Source organism: Pyrgilauda ruficollis, unplaced genomic scaffold (assembly GCF_017590135.1).
Source record: "Pyrgilauda ruficollis isolate IOZ18807 unplaced genomic scaffold, ASM1759013v1 scaffold38, whole genome shotgun sequence".
In the NCBI taxonomy this organism is placed as follows: domain Eukaryota; kingdom Metazoa; phylum Chordata; class Aves; order Passeriformes; family Passeridae; genus Pyrgilauda; species Pyrgilauda ruficollis.
In genome coordinates this window covers 431733-453456 of record NW_024525267.1, presented here as the reverse complement: position 1 = coordinate 453456, position 21724 = coordinate 431733, and the positions used below count along the sequence as shown (strand labels likewise).

General features: G+C 35.7%; 1 protein-coding gene across 2 annotated transcripts in view; it reads left to right on the top strand.

Moving 5' to 3' along the window:
* DICER1 (dicer 1, ribonuclease III) overlaps positions 1–21724 on the top strand; it is a 66606-nt gene that overhangs the window by 14064 nt on the left and 30818 nt on the right. The window contains exons 2-10 of one of the 2 annotated variants that reach the window (XM_041476225.1): positions 3549–3614; positions 4556–4656; positions 12008–12197; positions 13127–13289; positions 13695–13825; positions 14737–14871; positions 15633–15793; positions 17018–17186; positions 19280–19752. In XM_041476225.1, the coding sequence (XP_041332159.1) occupies positions 12054–12197; positions 13127–13289; positions 13695–13825; positions 14737–14871; positions 15633–15793; positions 17018–17186; positions 19280–19752 (1376 nt within the window). In that variant the 5' untranslated portion in view covers positions 3549–3614; positions 4556–4656; positions 12008–12053. Of the gene's footprint in view, positions 1–3548; positions 3615–4555; positions 4657–12004; positions 12198–13126; positions 13290–13694; positions 13826–14736; positions 14872–15632; positions 15794–17017; positions 17187–19279; positions 19753–21724 lie in introns of both variants that reach the window. The other variant, XM_041476224.1, reaches the window with a different exon arrangement.

Below are 21724 nucleotides of genomic sequence, written 5' to 3'. Positions count from 1 at the left end.
GAAAAGGCCATGTGAAGACAAGTAGTGAACTGGTGAGAAGTCTTTTGTCGGATGAAATTAAAAACAAAAAAGCATAAAATCTGGAGTAAATAATGTGCTAACCAACATATAGTACACATTTTAAGGTTGCACTAGAAAGAGTTGGTTTGATTTGCCATTGATGATGAATACTTTTTTTTGTTTTGTTTTTTTTTTTTTTTTTTTTTTTTTTTTGAAATTTGGGCTAGAATTTGAACGCTGGTTCTTGATATGGCTGACTGCAGTAGATGTGAACTCTCATTTTAGATTTGGTAGAAGTTTTAGAGCTTGATTTACAATCCAAATGTCTGCTGGCCTTGCATCATACAATTACTGACTTCAGAGAAAGCCTTTTGTAATGTAGGGAACTTAGTAATTTTGGATGTTGTGGCACAGTGACAACTGTGAGCTGTTGAATACCCATGTTTCCAGGAGCTTGACTTTCAGCCCCATGCAGAGAAAGGGTTTATGTTTATGCAAATAATGGGATTGAAGTCTCCACATGGGGTTATATTCAGAGGGCAGCTGCTGCTTTTACTTATCCAAAGCAAGAATAATTAATGCTTTGGAACTGTACTTGCCTCACAGCTTGCCCCCAAATTGGGGAAGAGAGAATGCCCTGCTCTAATGTCTGCTTAATTGCCGTCCTGTAGAAAGCCATAAGTGCCTGAAAAGCTTGAACATAACCTTTAAATTAACTAAAGCATCACAAGTAAATAATTTGGTAGCCAAGTAAATGACCAAATGATAAATAAATTCACAGATATGGTTAGTTATCCCTACCTGTGATACTGATATTATAGTTACCCATAAATTAGAATCTACACATGGACCTGCAATTTTCCTGTACAGCAAAAAACCCTGAAATATGTGGCATAATTTAATTCTAATTGCTGTTAAAAGTTATAAATGTGTTTCGGAGTGTTTGTATGGTTCAGATATTTTTATGTTTAGAGAGCTGTGTGTCCTGAGTGTAGTTTTTTTTCCTGACTTTCATGAAGGCTTAGGTCCTTAGATGTCAAAGTGTTTTGCTTTCAAATTAATCTGAGGCAGTAGGGAGTCTGTACTATGGTTTCTGATGTAACATTATTATTTGTGCCATAATAAACCAAAGAAAACTAGTTGAAGTATTAAGTTGCTGGAGTAACAAAAAGAAAAAGATACGTCCTGTTCTGTAGTCACCCCTTGCCTCTGCCCTTAGCATCTGCAGCCAGCTGTGATCGTAGAGGCAGGTTGCTAGCCCAGATGTACTTTTTCTTCCCAACCATAAATGCAGTTTTTACCTCACCCCCTAAAGATCATGCAGGACGTTGCTCGTGCTGGAATTCAGTTGTATTTGCCTAAAGATTGTTCACTAAATAAGTCAAGTGATTGTAAGAGTCTAGTTGCATAGAACTTACTACAAAATAACTTCATTTTCAAGTTGTTAACAGTTTGAAGAATGATTTAATTGCTCTAGGGACTAGCTATTTAATTTCAAATCGTCAAAGATGTTGAAGAGCAAGAACATTGATAGTCTTTCAGGTTCAGCCTGTTGCTTAGACTGTGACAGCAAGTGTTGTACTGTAAATTTCAGTTAACCTTTTTCTGACCATCCTTTTTTAATAGCAAGTTAGGTATCATATGAATGTGATTATTTTCAGGGACTGAATTACAAACCCACAAAATAAAAATAAAACCTGTTGATATATTCTGTATTCTCTGATCTATTTGGATACTTGGTTTTTGCATTAGTTGTGTTTCAGTAGCAAATAGCCAAGATATTGAAGATCTTGGCTGAGATTTGCATAAGTAGCTTGTGGTTGCTTGCAGATTTCTAGAGCGCTGGAGATTTGCTGAAGTGCCTGCTGTGTCACTTCTTGGATGCTTCTCCTGATGTCTTTATAGGAGCTGATTTTTTTTTTTTTTTTGGTAATGATTTGAGTATTTATTGTGTTTGTGGTGTGTTTCGGAGGAGTGTCTGCTTACCTTAGAACTCTTTCCTTCTACCTGTTGGTAAAATACGTGACTGTTGAGCTCTTAAAAGAAAAGGTGACTTTAAAAAAAGGGGGAGCCTTGCTGTTTCATAGGAGACATTGACATTCCTAAAAATTAGGTTTCTAAAATGTCGCTAATTTTTCCTTTTTGTCTTTTTTTGCTTGTTTTTAACAAGACCCTCAGAAACTATAGAGCAAAATAAAACTTTTTTTTTTTTCTTATGTGGTATAAAGTATTTTGGCGGCTGTGGCTGGAGCATGGGGGATGTTCAGCGCCGGGCAGCGCCAGGGGCAGGTGCCCGTGGCCCGCCGGGGAAGGATCGCACCAGGCTTTGTCTGAGTGGGTGCACCAGCGCCATTTAGATGCTAATGTGATGGACGCTGCTGTTTTGTGCTAGACCTTGACTGCATCTCAGGAATGTGGCCTGTCTGGTTTTAGGTTGGCATTCAAACGGCCTACTGTAATTCCTGCCCGCCGATCGATTGATTCTAGCCCAGGTCTTCTGGCTTCCGTGTGCGGAAGGAAGCGGTTGTGCTGGTGGAGAATTAGATTTATATTTTTCTTTGGTTCTCAGATCTTACCTGCTGGTCTCTGTGCTTTGTGTTTGCCATCTGCGATTTGGCAGTAAAGTAAATTTGCTCTGTTAAGCCACACATGCGGCAGTAGCTTTACTGACAAGGGTTGAACCTTTCTTTCTGTTTGTGTTTGCTTTTTGCTGGGGTATCCAAATGCTGCGTTGTTCCCTTCAGCTTTTCTTGCAAATATATAGAGACAGGAGCATATTTCTATATTTTTATCGTGAATGTGGCAGTTTTCTCTTGTTAGGTTATTTTTTGGTTCAATGGAATTGAACCAGAAAACCATATACTGGTTCTTGTTGAACCATACTGGTTCTTGTTTAGAGGCAGTGAATAAATGAATAACCTAGACATGACAGGAACACGCTGTAATAAATCTAAGTTCTACTTACTACATCTTAGAAGCAATTTGCTGTATTTTGTGCTGAAAATAAAGGATATATTTATGTATGCTGCAAACACAAATTTTAAATGAAGCCCAGGGAATTAATTTTTTGTCAGTCTATTTTGTACATGAATGCAGTACCCATCAGATTTTCTGTGCTGCATTCCTTTTGTATTCCTGTAAAATAAAATAATAACTGTTTACTTTGTTTTCTGGAAAAACATACATTCTTTCAGATCTCTCTTAAATGTGTTGAATAATGATTTTCTTCTGGATTTCCCTACTCTGTTAGGTGAAACATACATGGAGCACAGGGGAGAAAAGCTGTGAATCTAGTTGGCCTTAGCTAGCCATTACTTCAGCAGATAAAACAAAACATGCAAATATCTCCCGAGCACTTAAGGCTGATCTTTCAGACACTGACTGTATCCCTAGCCATAAAGGGACATACGATAGTTAGATTTTTGAGGGACCATGTGCTCTTGCTTCAGAGCTAAATTTTAAAACGCAAGAAAGCAGACTACCACATGGCACCGTTGATTTTAATGGCAGTTCATGGTAAAATGCTCTCTCTTTATGTTACCTTTTAGGTTACCTAGGGTGAAACAAAATTACAGGATTGGAGACTCTGGAAAAGCTCAGCATCAGCGTTTGAGGTAAAAATGAACATACTGAACTAATCTTGGGAGTGTCCTCTTTGTTAACTTTATGGAATTGATTGGAGGAGAAATTTTCATCAAGATCCATTTTGTGGTTAAGTTTTCAGTATTGATTTAAAAAAATTTGACTTCACAGTCTCTTTTTAGGTCTGGCAAAACTCACACTTTTAGGTGTATGTATTGTGTAATTTTTTTTTATAGCTTTAACAACACTCTAGATCTGCTGAAATACGGTATTTTAACTTTTAAGTTATAGTTTTATGTATGTGTGTATATTTATAATATGTTCAGTATAAATATATAATACCTGTATTTGGCTAATGTATCTAGAAATTCGCTGTCATGAATTTATATATTCCTGAATTTTACTTTTATGGTTAAATCACCATCTTAAGTGTACAGTATTTTTTCTTTTAGTAAAAGGACTGGTGTATGTTGAGAGAAATGGGTGTTGCTTTTTCGTGAGTTGACTGTATTTCTTGCAGTTTTAAATTGAAATAGTTCAAAGAAGCTTGAACTCTGATTTTTTTTTTTTTTTTTCTTGTTAATGTCTTAACTCAAATACACGTGAGTGGAAAAAGCAATACAGTTATACAAACCATAACAAAATTATATCAAGCGCTCTACTCATGTATTTCCCACATGGACTACTAATTAATGAAAGTAACCTGGAAATAGGACTGGGGAAGTATGTGCACATTTAAACTAAAATATCTTTTAAATTTTAGGTTCTGATAGTAAACTGAAATAATTCATGTTCAGAGTGAACCTAAATGGTTTGTTTCTGTCAGCAAGTTGTGTTGTAGGCTTAACACATATAAATGTTTTTAAGCAACTGAATTACCACAATTAATCTTGCTGTTGTAGTTCCCTTTTCAAATAATTTTTATAGTTCATGGGTTTTTGCTCCTGTTTTTTTTTGTTTTTTTTTTTTTAAGAGTCAAGGCTTACAAATTATGTGATTACTCTACAAGCTGATATCATGATGTCAAAATGCAGTTCAGGAAGCATAAACACAGAGACTGCGGAAATTAAAACGGTAAGACTGTGCTTTGTGGTATGGGAAAAGCAGGTTTTGATGTATCACTGCACTGTGTTCTCCTGTTTTATATTTAAAGATGCTTCAGAACCATAGAGTAAAGTAACTTCCATATGTGAGTTTATAGAAATTGACTGAATTTCTTTGGGAAGAAAAATGAAAGTAGCTACTTCATTTTATTCATAGAAGTTTAGATGTTTATCATGAAACTTTTGCCCTGATACTTCTTACGAAGCTGAATATGATTAGAAATCTATTCCGTTTTTTTATAAGGATGTGTGTGTGCTTTTCTTGTGGATCTTATATTCAGATGTGGTTGTGTTAGTGAAATATGATCAGCTTTAAAAAAAAAAAGAGTTGGCACAAGGGCTTAGAATTAGAATTGAATTCATATGTTGTTCCAGATAGGAGACACAAAGTAAATGGTAAGGAAAAGAAATGACAGGTAAATTAAGGTCTTAGTTTCAATAGTATGCTTCAGTTTGAAATATGAGTTCAGCAAAAATAGGGGAAGAGGCTATCTGATTGAAACTACATAGCAGAAAAATGTGCTTTGATAACATAGGGAAGACAGAAATGTGTTTAGTTCTGCTGTGCTCACCTTGCCTTGCATCTTGGATCCATATACCTCATGTTTTATCTTTTGTCATCTGTGTTATGGAGGTGAAAGGAGTCTGCATAGCACCAGTTCTACACTGCTGATTAAGCAACTGCATAGTTAGGATTGTTGCACTGGCCTTGTACACATAATTTTAAAAAATTAAAGTTCGTTCCAGAATCTGGCTGCAGGTGTGTATTCTTTAAAGCAGAGACATCCCCATTCTGAATGCCTCACATACTGGTATCACTAGAGACGTGCTACAAACCTGATTTTTGTTTTTACATTGTATTGCTTTACTTGTAAATGTCCTGCAGCCTGTGTGTGTTATACTGATAAATATTGGCATAGTCCTTTTGCATTTGACTGTTCAGTGTGCAGCAGCACAACTTCTATGTGAATGATGACTTGCTGGCTCTGTTGGTTGAGGTGGACTGATTGCAGCACAAAGTGTTTATTACACTTTTCCCCGAGTCCAGGTTTGGTCATACTGAACACTTTGAGAAGGACTTCAGGGGTTTTCTGAGTCTGCTAAGTGTCATGTTGTACTCCATTTCTCTCCTACAAGCAGACATTTAGGAGGTGTCTGCCAGGAATGTCACCTGTTAACTGGTGTACTGCTTGTAGAACTGCTTCAGAATCAGCTCATCCAAATGCAGAGCCTCAGTTTAACTTTTGGTTTAATAAGCTTGGTAATTAAACTTTTCCTGGACGACAGAAAGCAGCTGTTGTTGTGCTGGTATGCCTTGGTAGGCTATTAAAGAACAATGTTAGACTGGTTATGTATCAGAAGCATAGAATTCTTGTAGTCAAAATGAGTATTCACAAAGTATATTTCTGATTGTGCTAGGGAAACCAAGGAAGATGGTCCTTAAAGGAATACTTACATTTGAGCTTTGTAAGCATCTACATATTCCCTTCTTGGAAAGGAACACATCTGAAATACATTCTTTTTTTTTTCATTTAAGAATATTATAAGACTAAATTTAAAAATTGCTGTTAGGCAATGCATGGGATAAAGATCTTTAAAGGATGAGAGAGAAATAATGTCTCATAAGATATGTTCTGTGTTAAAGAGAGCACTATATAAAAGAGATTCATCTTACTGGGTAATATTGACAGTTGTCTGATGTTTGAGTTTTGGACTTCTTTTTTTTTTGCATATAAAACTGAGGGTGTTTGGTTTGGGATTTTTAAGTTCTCTTAAGAGAACTAAAGTTGCAGGAGTAATATTAACAAAATAGGCCTCTTTTTCTGGAAGTAGTAGTGTGCTCTTCTGGGCTGTCACTGAAAAAGTCAAATCCTTTTAAAAAGTACACTTTTAAAAGAAAGCTTAGAAACCAGGCAACAGAAATACTGCAAGTTCACCTAAATTGATGCAAAACCAATTCTTGCCTGTGAATGCTTACAGTGTAAGTTGGTATGGAACATTCTCAGTGGCATTTTACATTTTGTTTATTAACATTTACATTCATTTTCTCTGTATTTCATATTTGTAATATTTTAAATTTTTTTTTTTATTTGGTCCTCCTTTGCCCAAGTAAGAATTCTTTGTGTTAGATCATTCCGCAAGTTAATATTTCATGTAGCACTTGAACATAGAAAGTGCTGTAAAGAAACTACATTCAGACTCTTCAAGTGTTCATGTAAGAGAATTTTCAAGCAGCAAGGTTCTATTAATATTTTTTTTATAAATTGTGGTTTATTTAATTTAGAGTAAGTGGATTATTTTTACCTCTTGGGGCTAACTTGTTCTGTCTGATGCTGAGAGTGCTTTTAGAGGATGAATTAGATATTGTAGGACAAAGGTGAAATCCTAAATGATCAGAAATAATGTTTGTATCACAAGGATTATATTAGGTACAAATTTACGAATCAGTATAGAAAGCAAATTAAATACACTGCAAATGGCAGTAAGAACTTTTTGTTGTTAATCGGAGATAATTATAGTTTTGCATTAACTTGTGAATACAGCACAAACTGTGCTCACAAATAGTGGTAAAAACTTGAAAGTTGCATCCCCAGGACACTAGTCTCTTCTCTGTATACCTCAGTGCCATTCCATAAATGTTTTAAATTGTCCTCCAAGCAGGAGTGGATCCAGAATGTCTCATTTCAGGTGAAGCCTCTGGTTGGTTTGGCTTGTATTCCATAGTGCAGTAAACCTTGAATTAAACCTTTTGTGCACTGGGGGATGGCTTCAAATTGGATATAGTCATGTGACTGAAAAACCTACATCACAGTTCCAGACTTATTGGAGACTGGAAAAAATGCTATTGCATATTGTTGACTTCATTTCCAACATTGTATATTTTTCTGAAAAACAGTTCTTTAAATGATGGAATAAGGGGTTAATTTTAGCTCTGCAGTTCACCATCTGTTCACATAAATGTGCATTAAAATAAGGACACTAGGTTGTGAATTCTGCTCTTAAAACTCTCAAGATTGGTGACCATGAAACTGGAATTTTCACTATTATTTAAGTAGAACAAATAAGCTTGAGTCTTATCCAGCTTCCGTAACTAGTCTAGAGTCACAGGAAGTATGATTTGTTTCAGGTGTTTCTCACTCCAAATTCAGCTTCAGCAAGTTCTTAGAGTTTCTTGTTCAGTAAGATTTCAAAATAATGCAGTGGACAAAGATGGAACATCTTAGCAAGTATGTTTATTACCCAACACTGGCTGAGCAAGACTAGTTTGGCTTTTTGTTATACTTCACTGTTAGCTAGTTGCATTAGCTCATGTTCAGTTTTCTCTCCACAGATTCTGAACATATGTGCTTACATCTCAAATGTTTTCAATTTAAAATCTGTTCTTCAAATATATGTGTTCTTTCCCTTTTTATTTCTAGATGATCCTATTCTGCTTTTCTTTTATTGAAGAACTTGATATTTTTCCTTGCTATTGAAATAGAGACTCTAGAATGATACAATTACTGCATTATTCTGGCTTACTCCCATAATAATGTTGACATTGATCTTGTCAGATGTTATATACTTCCAATACAAATCGTAGAAATGAGGGCCAGGACTAGGAAACCTTAGTACAGCAGAAAGAAACATTGATTTGGGAGGATAACTTTTTCTTTTTACCTGACTTTGCTTAAATTCCCTCTCCCTATATGTTCTTTCAAATATGTTGTGTCTCATGCAAACTCAGCCCAGGTATGATTGCAGTGGCGCGCAATGCTGTTTTGGTACACAGAAACCAAAGCTGTAGTTTAGAGTATATGTTGTTTCACAGCCTTTCCAGATCAAGCTGGACCCATATGTAAGCATAAATCCTCTTTCTTCTTACAGCAAGGTAGCTAAACTGGTATCACTGTTATTAGGTGCATAGCAAAAGAAGTGAATTATTTGTAATATTGGATTCTGTACTTGTTTTTTATTAGCAGCCTTTTAAAATAAGGTTGGTTTTCTCTCCTTAATTCCCTTCTGGTGTTGTGATATAGCTATTTTATATGTTCCCGAAGTTGTTTTTGTCATTTGAAAAAGAAACAGATGACAGATGGAACAGTAAACAAAGAGGAGGAGCTTCTCATCTGAAGTGATTTATAAATAACTGAAGTGGCTGGGCTTATGTACAAGAATGATTGAGGAATCAGCTTTTACGATGGAAAATATTTGGATATTTTTTCTCTAGTCCATTCTAGCAATTATTATGACAGTGTGGTCTCATGTTAAAGCAAACATCAGTTGTTTTTCCCCAGTCGCTCTGTGCAAGTAGAGAAGCATGATTGAGACTGTTTCAGTGAAATACTACAGTCATGCAAAAGACCTTTGTGTTCTTCAGATACAGGGGATTTGAACTGTACAATCTTACAGGTCCGTTCCAACCCAAACCATTCCATGATTCTAAGGATTTTTTTTGTCTGTGTTACCAACTCATGCTTCCACTCACTGGAATACATATATTAAAGGAGAGCTTCATGTGTCAGCTTGGAGAAGGGGCTGTTGGGGATGACACCTTTCCTTGCTTTTTTCCCTTCTTCCCTGTTTTCCTGTACCTGAGCTGTCAGTTCATACAAAAGCTTCTCTAAGGTTAGTGGTGCCCAGAGTTTTCTGATATTTTCTGCTGGTGTCTGTGGAAGACTCTGTGTCACTTTATTGTCCTTGCCATGTGACTGGTTCAATCTATCAGTCACATACTGATAAACATCAAGTACATTTGATGTGTGAATGCTCAGTACATCAGAATGTCAAGGATGATCAGATTGCTACATGCAGCTGTATAACACCTAAACCATTCTATGATGATTGTATCTTTCCTGCCAGCTGTATCCTATAACCCAAAGCTTTTGAGTTCCAGTGGAGGAACAGCCACTAGTTCCAAGGGGGGAATGAGCATATTTAGCTGTGCCAGATTAGAACGCTCTATAAAACTATTACTATAGTTGCATTGTTAGAACCTGCATGTGCTTGTATGCATTCTCTGAAATGTATAGAAACAGTTTAAGAATCTACAGGAGCCTTTTTTTGTATTACAATTGCAATGAATAATGACATAATACTGATTTTGTGATTTGTGTAGACTGTTGTTCTTTATTTACAGCTAAATAAAGCAATATTGATCCATTTTATCTGTTTAGGTAATCTGAAATACTTGGGCTCAAATGGTAACTTATATTACAGGAGTGAAAAGTGAATGAGAAGGTTGCTGAGAGTTTGGAGATCATCCTAAAACAACTGTAAAAACATAAAGTGTCAGGCATGTTCTTTACTATATCCTGTGGAAATGCACATTTGTTCCTTTTGAGGTTTTTTTAAGATTTTAAGACATCTTTCTGGAATCTTCTCACTATGACAGTTTTGGTAACACCCAAATAAAAATATTGGACAATATTCCAGCAGTTATCGACACACTGTATATATTAAAGAGGGACATTTTTGATGGAGGGGGAAGTATGTTTATTGCTGATCCTAAACTCAAGAAGTTACATTAATTCTTTTTCACTAGGTAGCATTTACTACTGAATGTTTGTCTACAAAAGATAAATACGTTTTTACAATGGGGCTGCGTGTATGTTATTTCAGCTTACACTGTCCTTCAGGGCTTCTCCTGCCACTTAAACTAATTGAGACAAAGCTTTATATGACCACTTACTGTAAACTGAAATTACTTCTGACTCTGCAGGAGGAGTGATCCTGTAGTTCAATGTATTGCCTTTATTTTACAATATATACCTGAGATGGAAAATGAGATCATTGGTTTAATCTCTTTATTCAGAGCTTCCTATAATTATTTAATACTAGTTTAATATCAGTGTCTAGACATGGTCCAGATTATGATATTTAATTTGAAAATATTAAAACAACAGTGTTGGAACAAATCTAAATGAATACTTAATTACAGAATTACATAATTACTCCGGTTAGAAGGGACCTCTGGAAATCTAGTCAGTGCCCTGTTTTTGATTTAATTTTACTGCTTCTTTTTTTTTGCTCTCTCTCTTCAGTTATTTCTGATAACCATTACTGGTTCTCTCTTAGATAGCGTATTATACTTGTCTTACTTATTTTTCTTCCTTACTGCACATTTGCAAAGCTTTAGTAACTTTCTTATTGTATAGAAAACAAGAACATTTCAATGTGATAAAATGAGAATTAGCTTTTTCTCATGCCTTTTTAATGAATTATTAAGTATGAATTCATCATCAATTTTATGCATTTCTCAACACATATTGATGCTAAAATTAATATAGAGCTTGTAGGAATTTGAGAAAAACTAACTTTTGCAGATACTGGTTTCTTAATAGGGTATGCATCCAATTTAAGGAGGGAGTATTCAAAATTTCCTAGATTTCACATAGTGTGTTTCTGTATACTTCAACAATATTTTTCTGTATCATGAGGCCATAATCACTTTCTCAGGCTAAAGGTTTTTACGTTGTGGGGTTTGTTTGTTCGTTTTAGTTGGTGATTTTTTTTGTTGAGTCTTGTTTGTTGTAGCTTTGATCATTCCTGACAAATAGCAGATGTTTTTAACACAAACACACACACACACCCCCCCCCAATGATGAGACTTCATAGCCTCAGAAGGAAAGTGTTCTGCAGTGCTCAGTTGTCATGAAGTTCCAAATGCTTTGTTTGTTTATGAATTACAGTGTCTTTATGGAAGTTGGTGGTAAACCTGGTAAGGATCCCATTTTCTTTTAGTCCTTACTAGAGTCATTAGCAATTATCTGTAATGCTTCTGCCAGTTCTTAAAAAGATAATCTAATTAGAATCTGATGATTTGAAAATATTGACATTCTTGCGTAGTTTCTGTTCTTTTCCTAGCAATTAGAATAATATTCCTGTGTATTTAAAGCTTTAATATGTCAAAGGCCTTTTTGGTTGGAAAGAAAAATGGAAAATCTGATACTTGTGCCTGTGCTGTAAATTTCAGTGTTTTTCTTTCCTGAGTTAAAGCTAAGACAGCTTTACTTTTTAAAGCTTAAATTTAAAGTGAAATTCTGTCAGACCATACATGGAACTTCATATTAAAATGTATGTGTGTAAATCCAAATGCCTGTGATGAGCATTGTCCTGTAAAGTACAGCTCCTTTTGAATTTCTGGGGTACTTTGATAAGCACACATCTTCAAGGGGAGAAGTGCCTGTAAATTTAAACTTAACATTTTCTGCTGAAAATAGTATGACAAAAAATACTTCTGCAAGTAAAATCAAGTAATGTCCTTTTCTTGATAAAAATTTTCTCTTATTGCTTGAGATTGCAAGTATATCTAATACCGTTTCATTTTCTTCTCATAGTAGGCTGTGCTGGAACAAAAATGCAATGAAAGAAACACTGGATGAATGAATGAAAAGCCCTGCTTTGCAATCCCTCAGCATGGCGGGACTGCAGCTCATGACCCCTGCTTCCTCCCCAATGGGTCCATTCTTTGGACTACCATGGCAACAAGAAGCAATTCATGATAACATTTACACGCCAAGAAAATATCAGGTACTAGTGATAGTGCTAATATTAGTGATAGTGCTAACACAGTGACATCAAAAAAAGTACAATTAAATCCATTAATTAATGGAAAAAGAACAAAAGTAGGTGGATAATGTGCTGTGATGCAGACTGTCAGGACATGTGTCTCTCAGCTCCACCTGTTGGGAGCTAATTTTTTGGTTTTGGCTTTGTTTGGCATTTGTTACATCCCCCCTTGCCTCTTCTCAGTTTGCTCTAACAAGCAGGACAGCTTTTAAGCGGAGTGTTCTGCTGCCACTCTCTGCAGAAGGCTGCTGGGGTAAATAAACTGTGCCTCTCAATTGAATTTATACGTCATATTTCCTTCAACCTCTCACTTTGTCTTCCACATGGTATACTAATTTTGATTTTTGGTTCACATCTTGGTCAAAGCAGCCCTTTAAAGTCAGAGACCCCATCAGGGTACTCTGATTTTTCACTTCAAGGAAAACTGAGTTCTAGAATACCAGTACATTTGCACTGCAGAGGTGCCCAGAAGCATTTTGTTAGCATTAATAAGAAACTTGGATCACCTTCAGCTAGTCTACTTGCTTATTGGGCTGAATTGATGTATGCATTAGATTTAAAAGCTGTAGTTTCTTTCTTCATACCATGTATGTAGCAACAGAATCATCTGTTAAAAAGATAAACTCAGAAAGCTGCCTGAGAGTATATTGTGGTATTGAAGGATTTTAGATTTAAAAGCTGGACTATGTATAGTGTGTTAACATTTATGAAGGATTGTGAGAATACGTTGTTATGAAAGAGATGTGTTAATTATATGGCACTTGAAAGATTTCAAGTGATACTATTGACTTGTACTTGTCTATAGTTTATTTATCACTTTTGTTGTTTTTTTTTGTTGGCTTTTTCACTGCATTACTGCAAGTAAGGACATTGTTATTTTTTAAACCTAGGTTGAACTGCTTGAAGCAGCTTTGGATCATAATACAATAGTCTGCTTAAACACTGGCTCAGGGAAGACTTTTATTGCAGTACTACTCACTAAAGAGCTGTCCTATCAGATCAGGGGAGATTTCAACAAAAATGGAAAAAGAACTGTGTTCTTGGTCAACTCGGGTAAGAGGAAATGTTCCTAAACACACTGCTAATACTTCCATGGAATGTTCTGTAACAGAAGTTCCTTGAAAGCAAAGCTGGGAAAAACTTCTGTGTAAAGCCTTCAACAGCAAGGATGTGATACCTTTCATCTTTTGCTTCATTGTCTGTTTAATGTAATCTGTTTATATATATAACATGTTCTGTTTTCTAGTTTAAAGTTAAGACATTGAATCTGAAGTGCAATTTAGTTAGCAATCTGTTTCCTTGATGTGGTTCTCAATAGAGGCAGTTGCCATCTACACTTGGTTTAACATTAGTCTAAGCTAAAGAACATATGAAATGTCGTGCTAGGTTATAGGACACACATCTTATAAATTGAAGTATGACAAGACCTTTATGTAAATGAGATTTTTTTTCCTTAAGCAAATCAAGTTGCTCAACAAGTGTCAGCTGTCAGGACACATTCAGACCTTAAAGTGGGAGAGTATTCGAGTTTGGAGATAACTGAATCATGGACAAAAGAAAAATGGAGTCAGGAATTCTCTAAGCATCAGGTAATGTATTAAGTAAAAACTAAAAGCATACAGAGAGTCAGATTGGATCAAAAGTGATTCCTTACAATTATGCATTCAGTCTTCTTTAAAAAGAAATCCAGCATATTGGTATATTTGTATGTTAATTCTGAGGCAAATATATGTAGGTGTTTTCAGGTTGTTTTTAGAAAGCCATCCTCTAAGTCCTTTATTTTCAACATCTCTGACTTGTTCATTAGGTTGATTGCAGAAGAAATTTTAAGTGTGCATACTATGCTTTAAATGATGTTAATTTTTTTTTAAATGTTAGGGTTTTGGGGTTTACTTTCTGGTGATTAGTAATGTTTTATGGAATATGTCTGAGGAACTCTGACAGAAGAAAGTATTACTATACTTAGTGAAGTTCAAAGTGAGTGTAAAAACAATATAATTTTATCAACAAACTCAATTTTTGTGTTAGTGTACAAGAAATAAGCTTTTTCTTCAAAAAGAATTCTGATAATGTCCTGCTTATGTTACAGCTGCAGATAGTTAAGAGCTTATGAAGAACTACCTTCTTCATAAGACATGATACATAAGACATGATAGTGGGACGCATATAAGGACACTAACTTAATTTATTAGGATTATTTAATGGTACTTGTTCTGTGTGGTCTGGTTGCTCTTGAGATTGTCTGTTGTATTCATTTTTTAACTAGGCATGTGCCTGGAGAGATACGGACACATATATAAATACACCCCCATTCAGAGACTGCTTTCTCCAGTAGAGAATGTTTTAGTCTCTTTTCTCCTTACCTGGTGTAGGTATATCAATAGGGATTGATATTTGCCAATGCTGTCTCACAAGACCTGCAAAAAACTTTTCCTGCTTCACCTTGACCTCTGATAGCTTGTACTTTTCTTGTACTGACATTTTTTTCCTTTCAATCTAGGTTCTGGTTATGACATGTCATGTTGCTTTGACTGTTTTGAGGAATGAGTATTTATCCCTGTCAAATATTAATCTTCTGGTGTTTGATGAGTGCCATCTTGCAATCCAGGATCATCCATACCGTGAGATTATGAAGGTGCATTTATTGTGTGACTGTTTAATATACTTGGTTGAGGAAGAAAAGTCAGAGGGAGAGCTGGAGAACTGGAAACCATTTAAGGCAACTTTTGCTACCAAAAAAGATATTACTGGAACCAATGTTAGCATGTTCCTGGGACTGTGAAGTTAGTGTATTGAGTTAAGACTTCAGTGTTACTATGTGGTAGAAGAATAGTGTATTTACTGTATTTTACAGTGGGGATTAAAAACAAATCCCTTTAACAGAGAAGCTAAATTTCTTGAATTAGGGGAATTTTAAAAATTCATCAATAAAATATTTTAGTTAGGGAATGGGATATGCTAATCAGTTTTTATTACTTTTAAAAATGCTGATCTCTAAAGGTGTTACTGGGGCTCTTTCCAGATTATTATTGGCTCCCTGTCGTTTTTGGCTTATAAGTGAGAGATACCTGCATAATAAGAATCTTTCCAAATCTCTTTTCAAGTGTATGTGCCTTTTTATGTGGTGTGGAAGTATTATGTTACATATTAGTAGGTGTGACAAGAGTATTCTGTTTAGTGCTAACTGTTTCCATTTTTCCAAGTTGTAAATACTTACCTTTAAATCTGATGGCTGTTTAACTTCCACTCAGTAGAACAGAAAATATTAATTCAATGTTTGGTTCCTTTTGCAACACCTGCTATTGAAATAAAAGTTTCCAGCCTAAGCATCGTAAATTTGTAGGTAGATTAACAGGATACCTTTTGTAAATAATTTAATTTGATTTTATTTCACAGATCTGTGAGGATTATCCATCATGTCCTCGAATTTTGGGATTAACAGCTTCCATTTTAAATGGGAAATGTGATCCTGCTGAGTTAGAGGAGAAGATCCAGAAACTGGAGAAAATTTTGAAGAGCAATGCTGAAACTGCAACTGATTTGGTGGTCTTGGACAGGTGTGTTTCATAATGATTGTTAGTAAATTAATGCCTGCATTTTCGTTTTGGATAGAGGAATAAACCAGTAGCAATATTTAGTCTTGTAAATTTTAGAAGAGTTTGTGTGTATATGATGCTGATGTTCCATTTAGGGTGGAGATAGAATGTTAAATGGCTTTTGAGTATAAAGGCTGATTTGCCTTGGTAGGGGGAGATTTTCTGTTGTTAAAAAGCAAAACAAAAGATACAACAAAACAGATCCTCTAAGAAAAAACCCAACCAAAAACAACCAAAAAAGCCCCTCAACACACCACCAAGCTAAAAACCTTTTACGGACATTTTACGAAATACTTCTGAACTTTTAAAGCGCACTCTTTTGTGTATGCATCCAGTGTATGCCATAATGTCACTATTTAGGAAAATGTGGCAACATCCACAGTACAATGTGCTCTTAATGCAAGAGAAGTTGCCTTTTTTTTTTCTTTTCCCCCAGATGCATAGCCTGGGTTTTAAAGGCTAATGAAAGATAGAGGGAGATGAGAGGATGTAATAAAGACTTAAGTAACAGAACAAGTGAGTTACAGAATCTAGAATCATGTGAGTGTTGTTTAAAGTAAAGGTGGTGATAATGCAATAACTTCTTGTAGGGGAAAGTAGCATGAAATGATTGCTATGTAGCATGTTTTCTTCTACCATCTGTACTGTATTGTTGAGTTTCAAATAAAGTTAAAGGTTTAAAGTTGTGGAACAGGTGTTTTATCCATGCATAAATGTTTTAAATGCATTTTTTTAACTTGTCTGAACCATTTCCTTTTAAGAATTTCCTGCTGCCATTCCAGAATAATAATTACTTTACTTGTGTACATGTATTTAGAGACATAAATTTACATTATGTAGATTGGTTTTCTTTTGTATAGCAAGAGAGTGCACTATCGAAAAACAAGTAAAGATGTTGAAGGAATTAGAATTTGCTTAAATTTCCAATATTTGAAATGAGAATAGCAATATTAGCTTCTTTATAAGGGTGTATTAGAACAGTATCTAGAATTAAGTAGTTCAGTATTTCGGGAGGTGGAGGTTTTTCTGAAGTGTTTAATTTTTAATAATTATTGATTCATGGTGGGGAAACAAATGTTCTTGAATACATATCATGTTGCTCTTGTGTTTGCTGTATGACCTTAAGAGCTGAAATAGTTCTGGCTTTCAGAAGCTGTCTTTAACTTGATCTTTGCCCTCATTAAGATATACTTCTCAGCCATGTGAGATTGTTGTAGACTGTGGACCATATACTGACAAAAGTGGGTTGTATGGAAGATTATTAAAGGAATTGGATGAAGCACTTGCTTTTCTAAATGACTGCAACATATCTGTACATTCAAAAGAAAGAGATTCTACCTTAATTTCTAAGCAGGTAAGGATATCAAGAAGTATGAGAAACCTGGGGAATAGAAATCTTACTGCTGTTTTTCTTTGCCATGTATGTTACATAGGTAAAACCTCCTTAGCTAGCCATCCTTGATTATCTGAAGCAAAAAGACTTCTGATTTTTGTGTTCATTAACATGCAGTTGTTTCCATAAATGAGTGGGGCTTCAATGTCAGGCATTGATTAAAATTCCATTTAGTTTGACATTGAGATTTGCTTAAATCACTAAAACAATTCTGCACCCTGATGTTGTAGGTTCTTATCTCTGAGGTCAAGAATCTGACATTTTCACAATTTCCTATGACCTTTGAATAATTCAGTACAGAAGAGGAAATAATGCTCCAGGAAGAATTTGGACTGTTCCCTGTTGTATTAAGATATGGTAAAGGCAGAATTTAGGCAAAAATTCCAGCCAGAGATGTACAGTGTCTGTAATTTATCTTAGAACAATGTTGAACTAGTGTCACACCTTGCTGGAATAGAATTTGAATCTCAAGTCTTGCTTGACTTTCTCTGTGTTTGCCCCTGTGTTGTCCTGACCTTTGGCAGAGGATGGTCCAGAAGGTGTGGAGTGTTTAGCAGGGGGGTTTCACATAGGGGGTCCAGGTACCTTTTTTAACCCTGCTTGGCCTTCCTGGTTTGAAATTGCCTGCTAAATTAAAGCTGTGTAGGGATGTAAGTCTTTGAACAAGAAGTCAGTAGTGAGTCACTACTGTGACTATTCCTGTAATAATGCACGAGAAATTTGGAGAACATATTTCTTTCTTCAGCCCAAAATATTCCAGTTTCCTTTGGCATTCTCAGAATCTGAAGAGTCTGACACTGTCTATAGAATACTGTTTGTGCCAGAGGGAAAGATGGTACATAAGGCAGCCTATCACAGTGCTTGGGAATTGGAAGTCCCAGTTACTTTTGTGCTAAACTTAAACCATAATAGGCTTAAATACGTAAGAAATGCTGGCTGGAGGCAATCTTCATGACTTGCAGAGTCCAGAAGAATGGATTAACTGCTCTACATCTGAAGTTTGTAACCCTCTGTGCATCTTTTAAACCAGTAGCTCTCGGAGAAGATGGAGGCACCATATTAAGAAAAGAAATGAGTTTGAGGCTGAAGTGCTTTATGTCGTGGCAGTGTAGAGTATCAAGCCTCTGTACTGCAGTTACAGCTAGTCTAGATAGTTTTGCCCTTGAGTCTTAGAACTAATAAGCTCCACAGTGGGTAGGATAGCATGAAGAGGATGATAGCCTGTTCTTCTTTTTCCTCACAGAAGGGAAGGAAGAGAAATTAAAGCAGCACTTCAAAGCCAGTGTCCTGTTATGGTACCATTGTAGTTGTTCTGGTACAATATAGGGCATCCAAACGATAAGTCCTTTTAGTAGTGTTACCCCATTTCTGAATTCCTAGTTTATTAAGTCTGGCAACTTCACTCTTCCAGAGGAAACAACTTCTCAAGATTATGATGGTACTCTAAAGCCTATTCTGTTTCCTATGAGTGAGGATATAGTTTTCTCCTTTTACTATTCCACCCACACATACAAACCACTCTGTTCTGTTTTTCCTTCCAATGCATAGACTTCCTAAGGCTACTTTAAGGCCACCGTGCAACTTTCTGGTTATATACTTCTGAAACCCTGCCTGCTGTCAGTAGTAAATAAAGTAAAAATGCCCAGTGAAGTGTTTATTCTATTAGTTCTGTGTTATATAGTAACAATAAGAAGTTTTGCTTTGTTTATCTGGCTGCTCCAAAAAGTATTCTTCTTTTTAGTATAAATTTAAAATTGCAGTTCTACAAAATGGCCAAATTTTGATTAAGTTTGGGGTTTTTTGGAGATTTAGAAATGTACAGTTTGAACTTGATTGGTAGTAATTTAAGGGGGAGGGGGGAACTTGTTCCATTAGAAACACCAAATTTTCCAAGGTCATCTAAATAAGAAAAGCAGACTTCTGCATATTTTTAAGTAGAAAAATTGCCATAATCCTTACAAAGACTGTGCTGTAACAGAAAAAAAGCCCCTAGCCTTAAATGAATAGTTCATGAATGTACTCTTTGAACTGATACTTGAATTCATTTGTTGTAGATATTGTCAGACTGTCGAGCTGTGTTGGTTGTTCTGGGACCGTGGTGTGCAGATAAGGTAGCTGGGATGATGGTGAGAGAGCTGCAGAAGTATATCAAACATGAACAAGAGGAGCTGCACAGGAAATTTTTATTGTTTACAGACACTTTCCTAAGGAAAATACATGCACTCTGTGAAGAGCACTTCTCGCCTGCCTCACTTGACCTGAAATTTGTGACCCCAAAAGTAATAAAGCTGCTTGAAATCTTGCGCAAATACAAACCATATGAACGGCAGCAGTTTGAAAGTGTTGAATGGTATAACAATAGGAATCAGGATAATTACGTATCTTGGAGTGATTCTGAAGATGATGATGAGGATGAAGAAATTGAGGAGAAAGAGAAGCCAGAGACTAATTTCCCATCTCCCTTTACTAATATTTTATGTGGAATTATTTTTGTGGAAAGAAGATACACAGCAGTTGTTCTAAATAGGTAAAGCTTTTTATTAAAAGAAAAATATTCTGAAGGAAAAAGGCAGACTCAGCTGCCAGGATGTTAATATCATGAATACGTAGGGGATTGCCTTGTGTTTTCAAAACTCTATTCATAAAGTTGGTTTAGGAGATCATATGGAATATTTCTAAAGCATATGAGAAGAGCGTATGTCTTTGAAAGTTGTACTCAAGGACTTTGTTTCAGACCTGAGTTTTTAATTTGATTCCTTTAGAAGGCAAAATGTGAAATACTGTACTAAACCTGTAAAATGAGCATGTACTGATTTGCTGTAAGTGGTCTTTAGATTTATATTTTCCATAGATGTTGGAAACTTCCCTAGCCTACTGAGTTCAATACTTCTGGACATCTCACCATTACTAAATCACAATATTGTATGATCCAAGTCTAGGAAAAATCAAATTTACCCTTGCACAAATATCTCTCAAGATTTACCAGTACTGCTTTCCCAGTTGATGTTAATAAAGCACCTATTTAGTCAACACTAAGTGCTTTCTTAAAGTCTCCACCAAGAAAAATATGAATGTGGGAGAATTTGCCAACTGGCAGTATTGTAGTTCCTTATCAGTTCCTATTCTTTAATGTGATACATGTTAGTTATGTATAACACTTAATTGTTAAAAGCCATTTGCCACAAGCTGTGAATGACATGATTGATTCAGCTATCCTGGTTTTGGTTTTGGATAGGTTTCTCAGATAGTGTAGCGAATGTCCTGTGCCAGGTGTTCATTGCACTCTGGATACCTCTAAATCTAACGTCTCTGTTGGTACATTTTTTGCTCTTGTTAATAAGTGCATAACATGTCCTTTGATCTGCAGACTTGTCTATTTTAACTTTTGTCAACTTTTATCTTTTCTCTTTTCCTTTTTTGCATTTTAAATATGTTCACATAAATCTGCAGTATGAGGCAAACCAAGCTGTTTAGCAAAATGAACATATTCTGTTAATATGTCCTGAAGAAATGACATTAACAGTCTTTTGCTGAGCTGAAATGAGTATTTCATTACTCTACAGGGAATGAACAGAATTCTGAGAACTTTTTTCTTCTCTGTTCAGTTATGAATGTGATTTAAATCATACTGGTTTTCCACTGTGCATTCATTCTTGTATTCTGTGATTTATACACTATACAATATCCTGACTGCTGTTGAACCTGACAGAATACAGAATCTAGATTAAATAGGTGATCAAATTCTGCCATCTTTGAGCTTTAGGCACCTTTAGTAGAGGTTATTGGTGGCAAAATATAAAACTGTATGTAACTTTTTATCCCCTTCTGAAAGCTAGCTGCCAGACTCTCAAAATGCTCCTTTGCCTTGTGTAGCATCTGATTTCAGAACACCTGATATTGTATTGACCATCAGACTGGAAGCCTTTGGTGGAGAAGCTCACTGTAGGCCTTCTACAGCAGGGTGCATTTAATTCAAGGGCCCCTGCTGTATGGACCTAGGCTGTATGTAGGGGAAAGACTCTCTACTACTGTATGAGAAAGTCACGAGTGTTTGAATTAGTGTATCACAGCTACTTCCAGGAATGGAACTGAGTTAAAACAGAAGTATAATTTTTCTTAAAACACAGTTATTATCATAGAATTTAGAATACCATTTCATGAAATCTAGGATGACCAGGGTGAAGAAGGGCAAAATTCATGGCATGAATTGTACTTTCTGTCTTTATTATTGCACTTGGTGGAGTGGCTTGCTCAGTGTTTAAGTTGATGTATACAGTTCAGTTGTGGTGCCTATAAAGTTCTTTTCAGAATAGAAGACATTTTCTAAAGCCCAGTTCCCTTCCATTTGCATTGTAAGTCTCTTAGCTCCCTTAAGAGAAGGGTTTGAAAGCAGAAGTTTGAAAAGCAGAAGTTATCTGTTTCAAAAACACCACCTGTTACCTACCACAAATAGGTTTTTTTAGTCACAAGTTTTAAGTCCTATATGTTTCTCAGGAACT